Source organism: Pogoniulus pusillus, chromosome 28 (genome assembly GCF_015220805.1).
Source record: "Pogoniulus pusillus isolate bPogPus1 chromosome 28, bPogPus1.pri, whole genome shotgun sequence".
NCBI lineage: Eukaryota > Metazoa > Chordata > Aves > Piciformes > Lybiidae > Pogoniulus > Pogoniulus pusillus.
The window spans coordinates 7,258,537-7,282,002 of NC_087291.1; the positions used below are offsets into that span (position 1 = coordinate 7,258,537).

At 40.4% G+C, this 23,466-nt stretch overlaps 1 protein-coding gene across 1 annotated transcript in view; it reads left to right on the top strand.

Moving 5' to 3' along the window:
• The window catches only part of JAZF1 (JAZF zinc finger 1), a 186,967-nt gene that overhangs the window by 155,140 nt on the left and 8,361 nt on the right, over positions 1 to 23,466 (top strand). The window contains exon 4 of the mRNA XM_064167022.1: positions 21,041 to 21,210. Within this exon, the coding sequence (XP_064023092.1) occupies positions 21,041 to 21,210 (170 nt within the window). The remainder of the gene's footprint in view (positions 1 to 21,040; positions 21,211 to 23,466) is intronic.

The window sequence follows — 23,466 nt, forward strand, 5'->3', positions numbered from 1 at the left end:
TGTTCAGTGTGTCCTTGGATATGAAAAAGAGAGGCATGCTGAGAACAGCTAAATGATGAAATCCTACTGTAATACAGAAAATTGTAGAAATAACATTTTCTTAATTATCTCCTGTTTGAAACAAATTGGTTTGTTTCCTTGACATCCTACAGATGTCAAAGATTTTCTGCTTTCTTTCGTTTTGCTTTTTGTACAACTCCTCCTGGGAAGGCTAATTCATTATGTGGTCAGGTAGTATAACTTTTGCACATCTGTCAGGAGCTTTGGTTAGTTATACACTCTTCAAAACATGGTCTATCATGTACTGAAATAAAAGGCCACTGTCTGTCTACTGAAATACTTTTACTATTGATATATTTTTTAAGCTTTTGAAGTTACTCAGAGTTTTGTCTTACCTGTAGCTTGGAGAATCAGCTTGTTTTGGCTGAATTTCTGTGTATCCTGCCTGCCAGGTTATAAATAATATCAGCTTCCATTTTTTACACCCTCTGTTCCAAGTTCCCCTTTGGTAACCTTTTCCAAGGTTAGGGGTTGTAATAGCCTTGGTACCAAAACCTGTACATCCTTTCTTGAATTTTTTTTTCTCTTTTTAGATTAACTATCAAGAGAGTTGTATTTCAGCAATCTTGGTAATTTTTGTCATTTTTTTTTTTCTGGACCTAAAGTAAGCATTGAGATTTTTCTGAGAATGACAGAGTTTTTCAGTGTTTGCTTGGCATAGGATTTTATTCTATGTGATGGTGCTCAGTTGGGAGGTGCTCAAAGTCCTGCCGCAGATGAGTTTCTCTTTCTGTCAGTGCAGTGCCTGCAGAGGGAGCCCAGGAAGGCCAGTGGACTAATTTTAAATGGGCAACTCGCATGTCTGTTACTGGCTAATGTGAATCTTCTTCTCTCAAGTGCAAGTGTATATGGCAGTCAACTAGCAAGGTGATAAAATCAAGCATAGTTAGGCAAGATCCGTTTCAAGGAAACAATTTAGAGTATGTAAATCGTCCTGCATTTCAGCCTCACAGTGCCTACACAACTTTCAAGCCCTACAGGCATACCCTGCACTGCATCCAGTGAGAATGAAGAGTATTGCTGTATTCCTTCAGTGCGATCCTGTTTGAGTTGTGCTCCGAACAAACTCTTGTTAACTCGTCTTTGAATACAGGTAAACACGTCTGTTGTGGGAACTTGAGAAAATAAGAAGGCTGGTTTCCCTTAGGTTATCTGAAAGAGCATCATCTGGGTTGATGATAAGTATTTATTGTTACCCAAATATAATCACTGTCCTTGTCCTTCTTTAGACCCATAGATTGTAAAAAATAAGATTGTTTTGACCCAATTTATTAATGAAACTTTTGGAGCCGTAGTTTCTTTTTATATTATCTCCCATCCCAGTAGTTAATTTCTTAGGGTACCAAACTTCATCAGTGTGCCTGGTATTACATACAGGTACTGTACAAGGTATAACTCCAAGATGGTACCAGTTTAGCTGCCAGAGAGAAAGCACACCTTACAGGCTGGTAAGATGGCATACAAACATACATGTTTCTTAGCAGAGCAGATGCAGTTGTTTGCCATTCTTGTTTGAGGTAGAAAGGAGGAACCTTTGCTAATTAGAAGAGTTAGGTGATAGGTTGGACTCGATGATCCTAGAGGTTAATTCTGTCATTCTGTGAACCTCACTAATCTTTTGGGTCCTGTTGTCCATGTATTGTCCTCCCTTTAGGTGTACTGCTAATCCTGGCTTTGCTAGGTGTGGTAGTCTTCTCTTGGGTGAAGCTGGCAGCTGCCTGAATCTCACCTTCATGCATACCCTTGCAGCTAAGTCTTGCCGTTTCCTGATACTATTAAGCTCCTTGTGTCATTTTTCAGCAAAGCATAACTTCCTATAATGTTCTCTCACCCATGCACTGCCCAGACCCAAAGCCATTTACCTTGTGAAATTTGATAAGAAGCAGTTCAAGGTGGTTTGGCTGCAGAGAATGTTTGCTAAGCCTTGCAGTAAAAATCTGTGCCAGACGACTACAGGCCAAATTCACAGACAGAGCTGAGCAGCTCCCAGGCTGACAGACATACATGCTGCAAATGCTGCATGTGTATGTATAGCACTTTTCTTCTGCATAAATGAGATTATTCATGTAGAAGCAAAAAATACTCAGCAAAGAAGTGTGCTCTTTAAAGCTCTTCTCAGGTAATGAGGTAGGCATGCATTTATCTGCAGACTCTCTATGTATTAGGCCCCTGAAACAGCCCATTTGTGGTTTTGGTGGGAAGTAGAAATGCAGCAGTTAATTTTCTGTACCTCCCCTCTGTTCCCTCAGGGGCAACTGGCATGTGCTCTCCTCTTACATTTGGCTTTTTATTCCCTCTCATGTAACATGTTTTCTTCTGAAGACCTGCATTCTCTAATGATTGCAGAAAGTTCATTTGAAAAATGTGTTCCATTTTTTGTTTCAACAACAGTGTCTCTCAGGAGACTTCATTTAGTAGGCTTAAATGCTCTTGTTAGAGTTCACAGGTGGAATTTAGCAAAAGAATTGGTTTGCATCAGCTATACAGACTCTTAAATTGATAGGGAAGTATAGCTAACACCAGCACATAGCTTATTTTGGAAAGATGTTAGCAGTCTGCAAACACTGAAATATCTCTTTAGTTTCTTTATTTAAGAAATGCTCAATTAAGTCACAAAAACTTACATTGTCTTTATTTTTAAATGTCAAATTTAAACCCACAAATCCCAATAAAGTTTAGTTATAGATAAAAATGGAGCATCTTTAACATACACTTAATGCTTTGATGCATCTTTGTGGTGCACAGATGAAATTTCCACCATTAACTTCCTGCCTTTTGAGTGTAAGTCAGACCATTGACATTCCTTTGAAAACTGTGATATCTCTTAGTACTGAAAAAATTCAAGTGATAGTAACTTCTTAGTAATTCAATATTAAAATAACGTGGGCCTGATTTTAGATACAAAAGTAATGAATAGTACTGAATCTCTGACTTTAAAAAATTAGAAAAACTAAAGCCATTTTTCCATTGAAGGAGTGCCAAAGAGCATCTGAAACCAGTGCTTTGTGTTTGTTTGTGTTTCCTTCCATACTTATGGTGGGGGCTTTTTCTTTGGTTTTGGTTTTTTGTTTGTTTGGGCTTTTTTTTTTTTTTTTTTTCTTAAATGATTTCAGACCTGGGATAGTAAATTTCAGCCTGGAGTGAATTTTTGATGTTTGTATGAATCCTAAAGCGAGAGTTTTAATACTACCAACTGGCTTTTTAATGGCTCCAACCTAAGTTTTGCTCACTCCCCCCTTGGAAAAAAAAGCTGGAATATTTGAAAACCTCATAATTAGCATTAGATTTTTCTCTGAAGGAATTGGATCTCAGACTTTCTTTCCTGTTTATTTTGATTTTAATAGATTACAAGTTATAACATCTATGCTGGTTTAATAGGTTCATAGACCAGCTTACTGCATGGTCTTGTTGGGCAGCCCACGCTGGCAGTGAACACTAGGCATACTATGGGTGACTGGCACAACTGCAGCTGTCAGTCCATCCTTTCACTTGTAAAGGAGATGAAAGAGCAAAGTTTTTGATGGATGGTCATAGCTGCCCTCATGAGGGAACTGGCAGGACCTGTTTTGACTTGCAACTGTCACTTAAGTAGGTGGCTGACTATGGTTTGTCATTTTACTTAAGATAAATGCCTTTCTGGGGAGTCATATTTGTGTGGTCATTTCTGACTGACTGCACTTGAAAGGTTTTGCCTTTCCTGAATATGGCATACTTCCTGAAAAGTTCCAGTAGGCCACCATCAATATTTTTCTACCCACAGAAAATAACCTAACTTTTCAATCTCTTTATATGAAAGTAATAATTAATTTTAATCTGGAGTAAGAAGTGTATTGTAGGATTGACCTTAACCTTCAAGAAGTCTGAGATGTAAACAGTAATACTGCAGTTAAGCATACCTAAAAAATCAGTACAGCAGTATTTTAAGACTTTAAAAAACTATGACTGAAGCCTTCAAGTTAGTACTATTGATATAGAAACCATTACATTTACTATGTAAGGATACTACTTGAGTGATGATTCCATAGATCTATAGTAACTAAGTAGCTCTTTAGGTACATAGAGCATATTCTTAAACTGAAATCAAAACCACTTTGTATCTGTGTCAATAATCCTAAAGCTGCACTGTTCCAGCCAGTTATATATCATGTGAAATGGGCTAATTTGTTTCTAATAAATCATACTCGTGGTGAACCATGACTTTGTATAATATGTGATTTAAAGACAGCCAGTGAAATTCAATATATTTTCAATTAAAAAAACAACTCTTCACCCAGTGTGTCTTTTCACAGCCTGATGTAATTAGAAATACTTTGCATATCTAATGCGACTGTGTTCTTAAATTTATCTGCAGCAATTTTAAATCTGTTTATGTTTGTTGTAGATTTTATTAACAAAGTAAATTAGAGAGAATCGTGCTCCTTTTGCATCATTTGGAAATATCTTCTAAGGTTAAAGTAGTGTATACAGAAACTTCTATTCAGTAAAATTCATAGAATAGAATCATAGAATCGTAGAATCAACCAGGTTGGAAGAGACCTCCAAGATCATCCAGTCCAACCTAGCACCCAGCCCTATCCAGTCAACTAGACCATGGCACTAAGTGCCTCATCCAGTCTTTTCTTGAACACCTCCAGGGACGGTGCCTCCACCACTTCCCTGGGCAGCCCATTCCAATGCCAATCACTCTCTCTGTGAAGAACTTCCTCCTAACATCCAGCCTATACCTACCCTGGCACAACTTGAGACTGTGTCCCCTTGTTCTATTGCTGGTTGCCTGGGAGAATTAATAGATTCTTGTAGCTCAGACTTATAATCTTTCTCTCATTCAGCTGGATTTTATTCAGATTCAGCTACTGGCAAAACATTGACCAAAACCTTACAGTTTCCTTCTTGTGTTAACACAGAATTCTTGCTATTAATGGAATAATTTAGAGCTTTGTTATTCTTTCTATGGGTGGCTAATTTACACAGGAGGAAAGTCTGTGTATTACAACTAAAGATGCTTTCTGCTTTTGCCAAAGACAGTTGAGACTCAGAAATGAATCTATAGGGATCCGTCTTGCCTTCTGGTCCATTAAGGACTTGTCTGTTGTGGGAGCTTTGGTGTTAGGAAGCAAAACATTGTGGCAGTTTGAGTTTTCCCAATAAACCTTGTTATCTCAAATAATATTATCTCAGTGGCATAAGATACCATTCCTGTAATTTTGCTGTATAGCATTTGCCTTCGTGGATAACTAACTCGTGAAGGAATGCCAAGGGCCTTCTCTTGAGCCTATTGCTTTTTCTGAGAATGCAAAAGTTGAAAGAAAATCACCCAGAATAGTAACCAGCAGTTGTAACTGGATATTGGAATAGAGTAACAGGCATGACAGAAACTAGATTCTAAATGTGTGCCTAGTATTTGTAACTTCAGATTGTTTTAAAAACGCATTGTATTGTCGTAACGCAAAAGCTCATTCCTCTGCATAGTCATAAAAGCAGTTAACATTTCATACAGTTTCCATATGTTATGCTTTCAGCAATGAAGTAATCATATGGCACAGACAGCTGTAGTCAGAGTGCTATAGCAGTGTGTTAAACAGAATCCAGCAAAAAAAAAAAAGAGATCTGCTGAGCTAAGCTATTTTTTAAGTTTAAAGTGGGCAGTAGAAATGTAAAGGATGTGTCCGCCACAGAGGAATTGAGAATGGAGAGGACAAGAGGTTAGGTGCTCAAACTTCTTTTGTTTGTGGTTGTGCTGTTAATGTATAGCCAAATTAATCTTAATTTGTATCAGGAGTGGTATTTTTATCAGAATCTATGGCTTCTGTCAGCAGGTTGCATATCTGAACTCGTGTCAGGTTGATTCAGAGTAGCCTGTGAAGCATTCAATTCACTAGTTCGTCATCTGCAACAGCTTTTTCTTTGGGCCAAGCCTGCATTTTTGTGGTGGGCTTCTTTTTTTAAGGACAGTGCATTGCAAAATATGTTTTAATTAAGGTTTTAAAGGCAATGGAAATTAGACTTGGGAGTCAGGTCAGGGGAAACAAGCACATGGTGATTGATTTTTGGAAATCTACTAATTCAGGTTGTGCATTTAAGCACACTTTTTATGTCAGGCACCTAATACTGAGGAGATGAATGCCTCACTTGGAGCACATAACAACTATTTTGTCAGACTGAAATTAAGTATTCTGTACTTGTAGAGTTGCAAGAATTTAGGGATGCACAAAACCCTGACTTTAGCCTGGCTTCAAAAATTCTTCACCTGCATTAATGTATTGTAAATGCTCTGGTTTAATCATTACACCTCCTGCTAATGTAGCATAGTTATCATGCAGATGTAATTGTAAAAATAATGAGAAGTAGAAATATGACCTCGAATCCCAGAGCTCTTTTATTAAATCATTGCTGAGAAGTGGGCTGAGAGTGCTACATTCTTGCATGCTTGACTTATGGGGTGTCTAGCTTAGTAAAGCACGATTCAACCAAGTTCTACTACAGCTTAAAAAGTCACACATTTAAGATGTCTGTGGAACCATCTCATTAGTTGTTGAGATTGACAGAGGTTTCTGTTTGCTTAATTGCCTGTTCAGAGATTAAAGAACCTGTATACTATGTTTTTATTAAAAATTAGATATATAGACCCACTCTTATATAAACAGTATGGGCAAATAAGCCATACTTCACAAAATGAAGACCCAATTCTGTTCTCCAATGTAATGAAAGTTTGTCTCAATGTACTAGATATTTCAGGCCTACAAGGTACCATAAAATATCTCAAAGCAGCTGTTTTATGGTCTGTGGCAAAACTGAGGGACTTCACTGATGCCAGGATTTCATATTTCTATGTAGATGACAAAAGGGAGATTTCTGTGTAATTATCGGAGCCAAAATGGTTCCATCTAACTGCAGGTTTGGGGGTCTCTATTAAACCTGCACACTAATTAAGATAAACATGTCTTTGCCCAGTATTTAGAAGTCTGAGGCACCTATTCTAGAACAGCATTATGGGCATTTTTGTAAAAAATAAATACATAAATAATAGGAGTTTTTGCATGAATGGTGGTGTGCAAAACAGTAGATTGGCATATGAATTAGCTAAAATGTATGTGTGTGTTTAGACATGGTGTGCCATTGTAACATCAGCTTTTGGCAAAGGTTGTGACTGAGCATGAATAATAAGTAAAATCTGTGGTAGTTTCTAGTTTCTGCCTTAAGGAGTGAAAATATAGTAGGAGGTTTCCAATAACAATGAAAAACAAGAAGTAAAAGTGCAATTATTTCCTACAGGGGTTTTCTTAGCACAGGTTGGATTTGTTCCCAGCGACAGCTAAAAGGTGTTTTTTTTTTCAGAGCTAGATGCCACGTTCCTCTTCAAGGGAACTAACTGTGTCTTCCTGCAGAAGAGGAGGCTCAGGGGTGACCTCATTGCTGTCTGCAACTACCTGAAGGGAGGTTGTAGCCAGGTGGGGCTGGTCTCTTCTCCCAGGCAACCATCAACAGAACAAGGGGACACAGTCTCCAGTTGTGCCAGGGAAGGTCTAGGCTGGATGTTAGGAGGAAGTTGTTGGCAGAGAGAGTGATTGGCATTTCGTCACATTGAATGCCCAGGGAGGTGGTGGTGTTGCCATCCCTGGAGGTGTTGAAGAAAAGCTTGGGTGGTGCACTTAGTGCCATGGTCTAGTTGACTGGATAGGGCTGGTTGCTAGGTTGGAGTGGATGATCTTGGAGGTCTCTTCCAACTTGGTTGATTCTATGATTCATATCCCAAGGTGCCTGAAGATCTGTTCTGCTGAGGGACCACCAGCAGCCCACAGGCTATTTTCTTGATGAGTTTTCAGGGAATTCTGCTAAAACAGTGACACTAAATAAAATTAATTTCTACTGATGGATTAGTTTCCCATATTTTCTGTTAGTCAGAACATCCTGTAGGAATGCAGAGGGGACTGTGGCACTGAGGTGTTGCTGTGAATGTCAAGAGTTAAGAGAGGAGGTGGAATAGTTGCGCAGAATGGAAAAGAGAGATTTTGCCCGAGAAATCTAAACAGGGCAAGTGCTTACAGATAGAACTTTTCTATTTAAATTATTTCATTTTTACTTTTTATCTACCAAACAGTATCTTGGTTTTTCTCCTGTGCACCATTTTGCTACATGCCACTTACTGAAATCTAGCTGAAATCCAGGCACCTGGCTGCCTACTCTGCAGTTCAGCTGGCCTCTAAAAGAAATATGAGAGCTGTCCCAGGCTTGATGGCTGTTTTCCTTACAAGGAAGGCCAAGCTGTCCTTTTTTTTTAGTGTGGTGGTTGTTTGGGGGTTGGGTTTTTTTTTTGGGGGGGTGGGGGTGCTGTGGTTTTTTTTTCTTGTTTGGGGATTTCTTTTAGTGGTGGGAATCTTTGTGTTTGGTTTTGGTTTGGCTTGCTGGTTTGGGGTTTTGTTTTGTTGTGGGGGAGTTGTTTATTTTGGGTTGTTTTGGGTTGTTTTTTTTTGTTTTTGTTTTTGTTTGTTTGATTTGGTTTGATGGTTATTTGTTGGGTTGTTGTGATGGTTTGGATGTTCCCCACCCCCACACACTTTGGAAATCACCCAGGCTAGACTCAGCCAGCTCTGGAAATTGAATGAAGCTTATTATTGTTTACAGCTTAGCACAATATACAAGCATATATTTACAGTATATACAGTTATAGACAGAAATATACAAGGTAAAAGGTAATACAGAAACACAACAGCCTTCCCAGAAACCTGAGTCCCCAGGAGGGGCTCCCAACCACCCCTTCACCTTCCCCCTACCCCTTTTAACCTTACCCCAGTCCCAAGGAAGAATGAAGGTTTGGTGAGGGGGATAGGAAGCAAAGTGGACTAGTCAGAGAAATAGAGGATGAGGTTAGTGAGAGAGATGCAGCTCAGAGCTCCCCAGCAGGAGTAATGAGTTATCTATGTTTGGATTCTTCTTGTATCTCTCAGTAAGCCTATGAGTGAAGTAGACATCATTCTGTTTTCCTTTTCACAGCCTGTAATCTAGTTCTTCTCACCAAAACATTCTAGGTAGCTTCAAACTACCACAGTTGGGTTTTGGGGTTTTTTGTTCTGTGGGGTTTTTTTTTATCTCCTAGGCAAAATGCAGTCTTTAAAGATTCTGCAGCCCCCCCAGCCCCTATCTGCCTTACAGCCAACACAGCACATGAGCATCTTACTTTTTCAGAGGTTTGGGCTTCCTCCTGATCCAAGGCTGCAGCCTTTTAAAGATGGAGCAAAATAATGAGGATTCTCCTGTAACTAACCTTTTCAATGCTTTTCACAAGGACACAACTCACGATAGCATCCTTTCAATCCCATTCTAGACTGATCACCTAAGTAGTGAAAGACCTATACAGCATACATAAAATGAAATTATTTTAAAGTGATGCTTCTAACAATTGAAATTACTTTTAGAAGGCAACTCGTAAGTGTATATAGAGGAAAGTAAGCTTGGGGTAAGAGTGGCTGATGGGAGAAAATAGGGCTGTGCTATGAGGGGGAAAAACATGATAGGGTATGGGGTTTTCATCACAATTCTTCTCATAGCTTTCCTCTGCATTTTCTGGATTTCTTCTTTTTCCTGCTTTATGGATGCATTTCCCTTATAATTCTGATAAATTTCTCATTTGCTTGTTAACTTGGCAGTAAAAATGTATTGAGCCTAGCATACTGTAAAAATATGTTTTGAGAAGATTGGCTCAGTTGTCACATTTTGTGCTTTACAATAGAACTGAATCTTGCCAGAGGATAAGGCATGAAAAATTAACATTGCATTTTATCTCAGCTTGCCTACTACAGGTAGCCTTACATGTAGACTCCTGTTTGTTGTATTTCATCTTCCCAGCCTCTCCAGAGCATTGGTGTTTGATACAGACATAAATTGCACCAGCAACTGTAAAGCTACTGTGCTGTAGAATTGTGTTTTAGTTGCACATACCTGTCATTAATTGTATGGGAATTTTCACAGTACTCTCCCCAAGGAACAATTTCATTCAAAAGTAACTGAGTTGTCTAGACTATAGCAACTCATAAAATCATCACTAGTTTTGGGGTTTTAGCTACAAAGCAGCAATAGAAACATGACTTGTAGATTTAAAATACTTCCAAGCACAGGAACTGTTTTATAACCCCCATCGTAGTAGTCTGACCTGGCAAACCATTTTTAACAGGGTGAAGAACAGAAAATGTGCAACAAGCTTGAAGTGAAGATTATCTCTGTGTTAATTTGCGATAGGTTTTTGTGTGGAAATGCACCCACTGTACATGGACCTTGCTCCTACAAATGTGGAAAAAATATATGCTGTGCCTACCTTTCACAGCTTGAGGCATAACTGGTTTCATGAAGGAATAGCTTGACACTGAAAAAAGAACTTCATTGGTTCTGGGTAACAATGATGGCATTCATGTTTGTGTGTTTAAACTGCAAGGGCTGATTGGTGGAAGGATTTTTCTTTTTCTTTTTTTTTCAGTATTTAGCTTTCTAAGTCATTTGCTAATTACCTTGAAAATTAACTGAAAGCACAAATGCTTTAGTTGTACCGTTGTAGTGCCTTGAGAACTGAAAAAAAGTCGTTCTAGCCATACTTTTGCTGTGTGTAGTTACAGTTTTCAAGGAGTTTTCACAGTGCCTAGCAGGAAAAAAAAGGCTTAGTTATTTGAGCCAGCATTTCAGTGTGCTGAAGATGGTGGAACTTAAGCAAATGTTTGAGTTTTCCTTGCACTGTAGCCAAAGCAAGTAAAGTAGTAAAAAGCAAGAACTAAGGTACCGTTTCACACTCAATAGCTTAAGACAGAGAGCTTTATTTCACCGGGGAAGTGGTGTATTACAAGTCCCTGTTAGCCGGTACATGATCATCAAAGTGATGTAGAACTCTAGGAAAAACAGGGTTGTTTGTAGCTCGTGGGTATTACCAAGCGAGCTCAAGGCTATGAAGTGTTTGCTGACCCACAGAAACGACATACTTTTTTTCCTCTCTTTAGTGCCTGTGGCCTGACAGGTGAAAGATGCCTCCCTAATTCTTGCTGAAGATGAAGGCTAGGGCTTTGTCCATGCTAGCACAGGCTCCCACTTGTTAGATGCTTCCATATATAGGCAGACAGCATCATCCACAGCGGTTTCTCAGTACTTCTGTTTCTAATGCCAAAGGATACCAGAAGCCAAGGAGCAATGGAAAATAACAGCTTGAAAAGCACTTCATTTCAGCTTCAGCCCAGTGATAGATCATCTGAAACAACTCACACCTGCCAGCAGATGTTCTGTACACCTGATTGAAACAGTGATAGCCTAAAAGAATGGTTTGTGACAGCATGCCTGGCACAGTGCAGAAGTTGTGAGGTTTTAAAAAGAGAGAGGAGACATGACTCCCTGCTGAGCATGTTCTTACCTTTGGGTGTTAAAAATGTGTGTCTTAAAAACATGAAGTGGGATCGATTTTAAGACTTAACAGCTCTTTCCTGTAGATTTTGTGTGTAGGCAGGATGATGAAGGCCTTGATCCTGGCTCAGAAATCAATAGGTATGTTAGTCCATACTGGTAGTTCTGAGTATTGCCATTAGAACTGTCTTTCAAATTACACTGAAGGAGTTTCTGGAATCTGGAGGGTCAGAGCATTTAAAAGCAGGTTGAGAGAGGCATCAAGTGTATCTCTGTGGAAAAAAAAAACCTCCTCCCCTTCAGTGCACTGAAATGGAGAGTCTGCCATTGCCTCCTTCATTGCTGGTCAAGGGTTTGTAACCCTCCTGGGGCTCATATGCGTGAAAATCCCTCATCTCAAAGCCACTGAAAGAGTGCTGAGCTGCCTTAGATCTCTGCAGCTACACTGCCCCATGGTTCTCCACAGGCAGCCTGCTGTGGGATCCCTTTGCCATGATTTAGTCCATTCACACTTAAGGGTCTCAAGTCTGGTCCAGGTACATCCTGAAAATCACCAGGTAGCTGAAGTCAGCAGCACTTCTTGTGTGGTGAGTGCTACCTGGGCAGTGATAGCAGGCCCTTGGGTTGCAGCCTGGTGGTCAGCACATCCTTGCTGGGTTTGTGTGCTGAAGGCAAAGCACGCAGCAGTCAGGGCGAGTAAGGACTGTGCCTTAGCAGCTTTATGGCCTCTGATGTAAGTGGCTGAACAGCTCTTGTACAGCTGTAAAGCAAGTTTAACCCAGTGTTATAAAACACATCTCAAATGTATTTTCATAGCTTCATAAACTGTAGTTCATTTATGTAGGTGCTTTTTATTGTAATCCTTTATCTTAAACATGAAACTGTTTCCTGATACCCTTTCTAATTTTTTTCTTCTTTTTTTATGAAAAAAAAAAAAGAAAAGAAAACCTGCCTTTTTGTTACATGCATCAGGAGAGTCCTTAAGTACACTAATAGTGCTCTGAACTTGTATTTTTCTATTTTGAACCTCAGAACGCAGACCTGAGAACTGAAGAACCAAAGTAACATTAATTATGACTGTTCTTCGCTGTGGTTTTTGGCGTCTAAGTTTGTAACAGATGTTTAGGGGGAGAGGAAGGGGGAGGAAGGATGGCTTTTTTTTTTTTCTCAGCCCCAACTGGTTTTAATTCTTTCTTGAACATTTTGAGAATATCTTTAAACATTTGCCAGAGTTCAATTAGCATCCCATGACTAAAGGTGGGACAAAAAAAAACTAACATGTTTTTCTTCAAATATATACCTGCTCTTGCTGCTTGTGCCAAAGCCAGAGAAAGAAAGGATTCCAGCTGGCATAGGTTTTATTACTGTTACATTAATTTGCAGGTTAAGCCTTGAGCTGCTAGATTTGATTTATTTATTTACTTACTTTATTTATTTTCATGATTTTAAAAAAGTGCTGTATAAAAGACTGCCTTTTAATTACAGGAAGGTTATGCTCTTTTTTTTTGGGTGAGCATTTAACAGCTTATTCGTGTTTACATGAAGTTGTAGAAATCTAGCTTTAAAATATGCTTAAAGTAGTGATTGTGTTCTTGAGTTTATCGTGTTTTTCCTGTGCTGTGTATAAACAGAAGATTGTACATTATTGAAAGCCCTTTTTTGTGAAAAACAGGATTGGGGGGGGAAAAAAGTTTATATAAGAATGCAAAATAACTTCCCAAGACTATTGGCGCAGTGCGGCCGTAAAACCTCAACAGCACATTGTGCAGTGACATTATAACAATTTGCTTTAGCACCTCTGCAGCCTTCTCAGAAAGTCCTGTTCTACAGAACACATGCCGTGGTATCAGTTGACTGGTTTTTCCAGCATCAGTTCTTTACATGCATGTTTTTGTGATTAGTTGCTGGTTTGCAAGTAATTGGAAGCGGAGATTATTTTTCTTTCTGGTCTTATTTAGCTTATTACACATACGTTTTATTGACATACATTTATGCATTAAATATGTTGTAACATATCTACTTATTTAGGTGTGCAACTGTCTTTCAGTGGATTTATGAGCTCTCAAGTAGGATTTTGTGTTTTAAAGACTGAACTTTGATGTACTGATAGGAAAATACAGACATATATCAAGATAGAAAATGGCACAATTGCTTCTAAGGCCAGATAGAGTCCAGCTGCTCTACCAACCCCTGTGTTGGCTCTGGGGGAGTATTTTCTTTTGACCTGAGTATAATTAGTGATGTTTCTCTTGTAGCCCAGATGATGAGCAGATCTCATGTGAAAGTGGTTTCCAGTTTTACTGATAGCAAATAAGAATATATAATACTAATGTCATTCCAATAGTACTTTAAATAAAAAGCCTTTGTGCTTATTTTGTACCTTTATCATTTCAGCTTTACCTTACAGGTTGTAGGATGATTTCCTATATAGACTAGCTCAACTGAAATCTTTCTATACCCAAATACAATATACTCAGGTTCTGTGCTGTTGGGTCTCATGAGTTTGTGTGCATCTCAAAGTGGATTCAGACCTTTCCAGTCTCTTGAAATTCAGCATGAGCTTACACCGAACTTTTAAATGAAAACTAAAGGTGATTTGAGATGTTGGAACCAGCCCATCTACCATTTCATTTAAAACACCAGGGGTATGCATGGTTTTGCATAACTACTTGTGGGTGATTCTTCTTTGAGATCCCACCCTCTAGAGTAACTATAGAAAGTATCTTTTCAGACTGTTTCTATGATGGTGCAAGGTATGCTTGCCATTTCTATGATGACTGTGAGAGAGGATAGAGGCTGTCCAGAAACAAGAATCTATATCCTTGCTTGCTTAAATGCTCCCTGCCTTTGATACAGCAGACCCTACTCACTGCCTACTACTCTTCAAATGATGTAAACAAACCAGAAAAGCTTTGAGGGCATTCTAACTTATTTTCTGTAGTGCTTTTTAGTACCTTGTGCATAAAAATAATGCAAAAACATGTAGCTCTTTGTATTTGAATCCACATTCACATCATTACATGAGGTATGATTTTTTAATTCTCTTGATGCTAATTCACTAACTGAGGCTTGCTTCAGGCAGAGACAATGGAAAATTGTTTCTTCTGAGCAGTAATAGTTCCTATCCAGCTAGCTAGTTAGTGCATTACTGGGTGAAGTGCAAGGCGAGGGATGTGCTCCTGGCATGAGCATGTGTGAGAGTGGCCTGGTAGCGACTGCTGCAGACTGCATGGCCTGCAGGACCTACTGCAGGGGGCTGGCAGGAGCCAGCAGAACATGCCCTGGGCCAGCCCACCCTGCTCGGCTCAAGGCCCAGGCAATAATAAGTTGTAATTGGTATTTTGTGGCTCTTTTGTGATCATGCAGAAGGATGAGTGGATGCCTCCGCCAGCCTTGGTAAGCGACCATTTGACAAACCATAACCATCTCAAGCAGCTCCCTCAAGTGACAGCAGAGCTGCCGAGCATGCAGTTGGCTTTGAGAACATATTTGCCTCTCCTATCCCAGGAACGAGTTTCAGAGATGTTTACTGGGATAAGAGAGAGAAAAAAATTAACTGGAATTGCATTTGCAATCTAAAATACCAGTGTCTGTAGCACTCCACAGTGCTTGGTTTCAGCTACCCTGGGTTTCCTTCAGTTGTGTTACGTATGTGTTTGCATCATCTCTGTGGACACAAATGACAGAAGTAGTTTGGAAATACAAGAAATTAGTCTGAATGGACCTTTCACAAAGACTGATAAACACTTTATGTCCTCTTGAGCCCACTTCTATCCCTGTCCCCAAAACAAGCAAGGAACCAAAGGGAAAAATCTGGCTTGGTCTGTTTGGATGATCTTGTGTCTGAAATTTGCTGCCTAAGCATGCAGAGCTTGACACCCATACCAGCTCACTGCTGGGAGTTCTGCTGCAGCTTCCAGACTAAAAACTTAGCATCCATGACACATTTTATTTAACTGAACTGATTTGTATTTCATTTGCCCTAGCATTTATTTCCTGGACTTTATATAAAGGAAGAATATTTCATTTCCAATGACTCAATACATCTTTAGATCAGCGAGTATCAGCTGTGGGAACATTCTCCCTGCTGGTGAGCGTGAAGGAGGCTGTGTGCATCCATGGGCACAAGGGGAAGAAGTCTGACAAATCCATAACTGTACTTTAGCATTAGGTCACAATTCACATAGTATTAATAAAGTATCTTTTTTTTTTTCAATCGAGGAAGCTGTCCCAGTATATGGGAATGAAAACTTCTTAAGATAAGAAGTGCTCTCATGAAACTGTTTCTATCAAGTACAGACTGCAAGTCCTGCGCAGGACAAAGTGTGAAGCTGATTTTTTTAATGAGAGATCGTTGGAATTACCATGAACTTTCACTGACACTATCAATGTTGGTTCCTACTGCAGGAAGCTAATCGCTTATAGTTGTTCATTGTGTGCTTAAATGCACGCTTTCTGGTCACAAAAATAATTGGCAAGGGTGTTTTGTGTTTGTTTTTCTTCATGGGAGGAGAAAGGAAGAACTAGTAATGTTCCTGATCAGAGGCTGAGATAGATGGTGTTCTTTGTAACAGCACACACAGCTTATGCTGGTTTTCATTAGCTTTGTCCTTTTTATATTTCAAGGCACAGTATTGAAGTCTCCAGATTTAAAAAATGACATGCCTACAAGTGATGTGCACCTGCTAGAACCAAGATTCATTCAAAGTTGAGGAAAAATCCTCTGCAAATCTCATAGTGCAATGAATTAACTCACGCAAAAGGTAGACTTTATCTTGGTACAGTGGTGTGAATACCATAACATTAAAGGTGAGGCTCCAGGTTTTCAGCATTGTTGCTGGGATGTTGTCTGTTACAGAGTATCAAACTCTCCGCAAAATGTTTCTGAGCTATTTAAATTACTGACTTCATCTGCTAGAAAAAGAAAAGTAGTGGATGGGCATGCAAGAGATTAAATCTTTCCTGTAGGATTAAGTGATCTTCTTGATGATCTGGATAGCAAAACTGACTGGAAGAAGAGGTAGAGCAAGGCTTCATGGTGCAACTTTGCTTTTCATCACACTGCAAATGTTTCTTGCCGTGCAGGTAGTAACCATAATCCCTTTTGGTGCATATGTGTATTTCTGGCAAACAAACTTCTGTGCTGCAGCCAGCCTTCTCATTTGTGACAAGTTGTGTTTAAACACAGCATAAAAATTAAAGGAGAAATAATGTTACAGGATATTTAGTGGCCCAGTATGTTTTCTGTCTTTTCGTGACCAATAATTCTAGGTAGTGCCTGGCTCTGATATGACACACAATGCCAGCTGTGCCTAATGATGCCCACCTAAAGTCCAGCTCCACCAGTGGTGTACACCTCCTCTTTGAGGAGCACTGGCATTGTCTCAGCGTGGAAAATTCCAGTAAACCCCCCACCAAACTAGCATTCTTTCCTTGCTTTATTTATGTTTCATTTTTTAATCTGCTGGGGGCAACACAGATGAAGTGAGCCTTTTGGCAGGACCAGTGGAGCGAGGAGAGGGGAAATGGTTTCATGGGCCAGGACTGAGGGAATATTGCATGCGAGGGCGGGGGCAACATTACAGAGATGTTACTGAGTCATTTGGATAATAAAGCAATGGGCTTAGGTTAGGCTGAAGTAAAACTATGCAGGGTCTCTGAATGAGAGCCAGATGATGAAAATGGATATGTTAATAAGCAAGGAGCCTCAGAAAGAGCATCGCCAAGGGAGAGAGGTAGAGAAGGCAGTTTTCTTGCCTAGTATTTAGTTGCAGTAATAGTATTGCTGTTTGTACATTGCTTTTCTGAAAGCATGTGCTTCTCTGTCTTTCCCCTAAAATAATTAGACACTTCATCTTAGAGAACTGTGTGCTATTGAGTTTTGGAGGGTTTTGCTGTTGAGGCTTCTGAAGCACAATTCCTATGTTTTTCCTTTTGAGTACTGATGGGGAGGGCGATCATTCTGCCTTCCAAGAACAATGAGAAATGGCAAGGTCATTAGCACGTGTGCTACAGGAATGCCTCTCTGCTCAGTCCCCCAGAAGGGCAGCGTGCCCCAGCAGAGCATCCTGTTTTCCATGTGCATGGCAGTGTCCAAGTGGAAAGCAATGAGCCAGCTGTCTTGGAGCTCTCTTAAGAGTTATTGCAAAGGCCTGTCTCGTTGCTACACCCTGGAACAGGCCATAGGTTGCCATTAAGCAAAGGTGCTTAATTTTGTATTTTGCTTTTAAAAAGTAAATATTAACAAATATCATTGTGAAACACCAACCAAGTTAAAAAAAAAGAAAGAAACCGAGTTAGCTCTGATCTGAGTGCAGTCCTGTGGCCTTCCCCTGCAGCGCTGGTGCCCTGGCAAGCTGCCTGAGGAGCCAGCAGCAGCCCCCAGCTCGGGTTGCAGTTTGTACACCTGACGGGTAGCTGAGTGCCACAGACTCCTGCTCGGCGTGGGAACAGCCTTGCAAAGCCACCGTCCTTAGCCTTACAGTACTTAATTAAAATCCCTCGTCTAGGGGCTGTTTAATTACGGCAGCGCCAACCTCTGTGTTGCACTTTCTGTTTTTCCTCTTCCCCCCCTCCTCTCCTCTGATGTTGTCGCTCGCAATCAGTGAGGCACCGCTTGGGTTGCAGCTCCTAGACACTGACAGCTGAGGAAATTAAATTCTGAGGTGGAATCGGTTAAAAGGTGACTGAATCAGTCTTGTTTTTCTATGGCAACTGAAACAACATAATTATTTAACGGATAAAATTTTATTGCTAACGAGGTTTTTTTCCAAGACACTGAGGGTTGGGGGTTTTTTTTGCATTTTCTTTAAGCCAGGACCTTCTTAAATACATTTTGGGGTTTTTAATGTGCCGTCTTTTAAAGACCTGACCAGCAGTTGAGTTCAGTAGGACAGATCAGTAACAGCAGTTCCAGCTTTGTACGAAGTTATGCGCCCTTTAGGTGCTTGACACTGTTAGTACCACAGTATCACACAGTATCACAGTATCACCAAGGTTGGAAGAGACCTCACAGATCACCAAGTCCAACCCTTCACCACAGAGCTCAAGGCCAGACCATGGCACCAAGTGCCACGTCCAATCCTGCCTTGAACAGCCCCAGGGACAGCGACTCCACCACCTCCCCGGGCAGCCCATTCCAGTGCCCAATGACTCTCTCAGTGATGAACTTTCTCCTCACCTCCAGCCTAAATTTCCCCTGGTGCAGCCTGGTATGACTGGTTTGTGCAAGAAGAAAGAATATATTGATATGATTATTCAAACTTGAAACAAAATCTTGTGTTTTCGTTCAGTTGAGATAATTAAAACAAAACTGTAAGGATGATCTGACCTCTCAGATGCTTTTGCATGCGTTTTGATTTCTCTTGCCTCCCTCCTATAAGTGAAGCATGGGCAAAAAGTTGTTAGAGAATTGAACCTGCTGTACAAAGTTACTAGAAAAATGAAAAGGATGCCCTGAAAATGCAGGGAAACATAAGGAAATGGATAATTGCAATGATTACTACTACTCCCCACTGTTCTGTGTATCTTTTCCCTTATATACCATATTGCATATTAAGTTTTATAGAGCACTGATTGCTGCATGGCCCTTGTTAGCACTACAAGCAGTGAAACACTTAGTAGATGTCTTACAGTCTCAAATGATGTTTTCTTTGGAAGGACAAAATCCTGTTTGGGAAGAAATGGCTTGTTCTTATGAGGGCTTACAAGGCAGGGATTATAATGGCAGGAATAGTTGGTATCAGTGTTTAGAACTGCTGTTTGTCTTCTCATCCTAGGAGTGCATTCGTGTATTTACAACAGGGTTTTCTGTTGCATTTGCTTAGAAAACCCCACTGAGCTGAAAAGTTTGAAAGGAACAGCTTGAGGAATTTTTTCCATCAAGATACAATCAAGGGCAGGAAATCGTTGAAGCAGAGTTGTGGTTTTGCCTCCATTTTTTTATTAGTTAATTAAACTATAACTCTTAACTTCATTTTAGGTTAACTGTTCCTAGAGGTCAGAAATACTTTTAGAGGTCAATAATGCTTTCTTTGGCTTTCACTCATTTGGTGTGGGATAAGGAGCCACAGTCAGCAGAGCAGAGCTCTCCAGATGTGCTGCAGCACATGTGTGCGTGCACTCAGGTCGACAGTTGTTGATGATGGGAACCCATCCATCTTTCCTCATCTGCACACCACCCTGTATGGATGAAAACCGCAGGAAAGAAATGCAGCTAGCCTAACATCTGTAAGCGAACTTGCGATGTCTGATTAAAGTTCGGGAGCCTTGAGTACTTGCAGCTACCAGCTGACGTGCATTTGACTCAGTGATGGAGAGGTGCAGAGCCCGAGTGAGAGCACTAGGGGAGGGCAAATCTGAAGGGGACGATCTGAGACGATAGGTGTGTATTTAGCTTCACTAGAAGCAAGAAACGCCAAACCCAAGACCTCACTGCACATTGCAGCAGGGGTTTTCTCTGTGAAGCCGGAGTGCTTCTGTCAGGCATCCGTCTGCATCTTCTCGGCGTGCGGAGCTGCTGAGAAGCATGCGCGGAGAGGGCATGCAAGGGAAACAAACAGAGCCATGCGGCTGTCACAGCGCTGGCTGCAGCGACGGGAGCTGTGCCAGCGCTCGGAGCCAGAGCGTCTTGCAGCGAAAAGGGTAAAACTTAGCGAGCTGGGAAAGGGAAAGAATAAAGGGGAGGGGAAACACAGCACCACCTCCTGCTGACACCACTGAAGTTTGCCTCAGCTTTCTCTCTCTCTCCCTCTGTGCATATATTTTCTTTTTAATCAGCTGGGGCTCTTCCCTCCCCTGCTTTTTTCCCCCTTGTTTGTTTGGGTTTTTTAACTGTATTTTTATAATTGGGAATCTGCTTTCTTAATTCCTCTTGTTTCACATTTAACTTCTTCAGAGGCTTTCATTAATAGTTATTGCAATTAAAAATAATAAATAAACTCAGCACCAGCTGCTCAGATGGCTGTCATAGCCTATCTGGGAACATAATGCAGTCTGTTTGGGGCAGCCACACAATGCAATTTATCCCCACACCTGAGGGAATGGATTTCACAACTGTAATTGCTACAATATAATTCTTATTAATGTTGTGTTATAATTCCTATTAATTCCAAAGGGCTAGTAAATGCATTAGGGCTTGTCAACATATTATTTTACACTGTTTATGATCTGCAGAATTACGCTCTTCAGCATTGTATTGCATAAAGAAAAGCCTTAAAATTAGCTTTAATTGCAGGGGCAGGGGGGAAAGCCACATTTTCTCTTTGGGCACTGGGAAAGATGGAAACATCCTGGTGTTTGAGGAGTAAATGAAACTGCATTTTAAAATCAGTCCTTTGAACTTTCTGTGCCGTGCATTTAAGTGTTTATGAAGATATATGTATTAATAATGCCTGTCTGGATATTAGAACAAGAACCACTGGTGTCTTTATGAAGGAATAAATAACTGTAAGAAAGAGAGGTTTATAAAATAAAAGCTAACTGTCTTCCAGCAAAGACAGGAGTGGGGAAATTACAAGTCACTGTAGCTGATATAATAAATACAGATTATGTTATCTTGCTGTGCTTTTATTCATTCTTACTGTATCTCTCTACCCTGCTTTCCTAGGTAGTGAATATGATGAGGAAGAAGTAGACTATGAAGAATCAGACAGTGATGAATCCTGGACCACAGAAAGTGCTATCAGCTCTGAAGCTATCCTTAGTTCAATGTGCATGAATGGAGGGGATGAGAAACCTTTTGCCTGTCCTGTTCCTGGATGTAAAAAAAGATATAAGGTAAGCAGTAGTGCAGACTTAGTTTATTTTCTGTTGGTGTAATGGTGGGGAGAAGTCTCTAAAATAATTTGTACTTTTTCATTTACTGGACTTTTCACACTTACTTTTGAGATATTTTAGCAGTGTACATATCTTACTCACTGATTTCCTCTCAAGCACAACCAAGTTGCTGGTTTTACAATGACTGTTGCCTTTTGCATCACTATTAAGAGGGATTCCTTTGCTTTACACATTGTAACAAAATTTCTTGTTACCTAGGCAAACTAACTGCATCATTCAGGAAGTACTGCCAGCAGAATAATTTCTTGAGTCCCTTTCAGAGACACTATATAAAAGCTTCTTCCCATCAGTGCCAGAAATAAATTCTTTCTGCTAGAGATGCTGCCTCTCCCTTGGTAAGACTGTGCCCAGCATACTTTTCCTGGCACAGGTGATAGTTAGCATTTTGCAAGTCAGCAGTCACCTCGAGAAGGCTTCTGAGAAATTCTGGTATCATTCTGTCCTGAGTCCCAGTCTCTGTGATTTGTTTGCACAGCGCTTGGTGTGTCTGGCTCCAAATGCAGGACTTACATCCCTCTGCATCACCTGCTGGAAAGCAATCCCACCCCCACCCACCCTCCTTTTTTACATTATTCTCCATTGTGAGGACTTTTTGCCTGACAGTGGGGCTGAAATATCTTGAACTTTGAACCTTAGCTGACAGGTATAGATTGTGCCATGATGTTGTTGAGGACAGGAGCAAGGGCTCCTATAGACAAAAAGAGCAATGCCCTCCATAGACAGAAGCTGTAGCTTTACATGAACCAGTGCAGAGACAGATGTGTTGAACAGCTTGGACTTGGGTATGGTATTCTAGACACTGACATTTGGAAAGAGAAATAGCATGCTGGCACAATTCCTGGAAATCATCTGTGCAGGAAGTATTGGAAAATTCAAGCACTCATCTATACCCTGGAAAAAAACAGTGGTGGTTGAGCTGGTTTTATACTAACCTGGAAAGTTAAACAAGAGCAGAAATAAGAAAGAGAATTATAGGAAGACCATTACCAGTCAAGATAAAATGTTTGTAACAGGAATGAATACACTGTGCAGGAAAGCGTGCAGTGCAGAGTGACACTGCAGCTGTGCCAGACGGTGGCAGGTCCCATGGCAGCAGATCACAGGAGTGAGATTCTTATACAGAACAGTTAATACTTGAGCAAGAAAGCAGTGTGCTCTTAGTGACATGCAAGTCCATGTTTTGTCTTTGTTTCATTGGGTTTTTTCAGAGATTAACCTTAACTATGTAATGGTTATTCTCTTCAGTTACTGGACAAACTGAACACCACCTCCAGGGCAGAGGGAAAGATCTTTTCAGACTCTTTGCAAAAATTACTTTGCTGATATCCCCCCATTATTCAAGATAAATACTTTTCTTGCATCTGGTAGAAGCTGTGCCAGATGAAGAGTATAGTATAAAACCTAAATCCCTAGCTCAGGAAGCAAACAAGCCATGGTGATTGTTAGAAGTCACTGTGCCCACAGGGCATCTATGCATTGCAGAAAACATTCCCTTAATGGGCAAAGGCCAGAAAGAGAACCCTGTAATTTGCTATATCCTGTCTGTTCCCTGTTTGACTGCCAGCCCTCTGGCTTTTTATTGCCCAAATAAGCAAGCTGTTTCTCCTGGCTTCTGCTATCTCACTACCTTCATCTCAAATGCATGAGGACTGTCTAAGGAGTATCTTGTACACTATTAATGTTGGAACAGTTGGACAGGGAACAAATTAATGACCCTGTGAGAGGCTGACAGAGAGCAGCAGCAAATAAAATGTACCCTATTTTCTTAAGACACTCACCTCTGTTTAGTCCTGATAGGGAAACACATTTCCTTCAGCTCTGCCTCACCTCATTTCTCTTTTCTGTGAGCTCTGTTTCCTCCCTTTTTTCTTCTCAGCCTAATTTTTTCTTTTTACATTTTTATCTTTGTTTCCTTCCTTTTAGCTTCGTGTCAGTGGCATTTCTTGTTTCCTCTTCATCTTCCTTCTGCTTAACCCCCTCCTCTGACGAATTATTTGTGGAGTCTGGGTAGGGAGTCTTGTGATCAAAGCACTGGGATTTTCTGGTGGGTACTGGATAATCACAGTCAGGACTGTAAAACAATTATAGTGCTCCAAACAGGAACAGGGGCATGCACATACAGTAATTGCCAGGCTCACTTTACGGCTGAGAAAGGATGCATTCCTTTAGGGAGCGAGGAGGAAAGGATATACACAG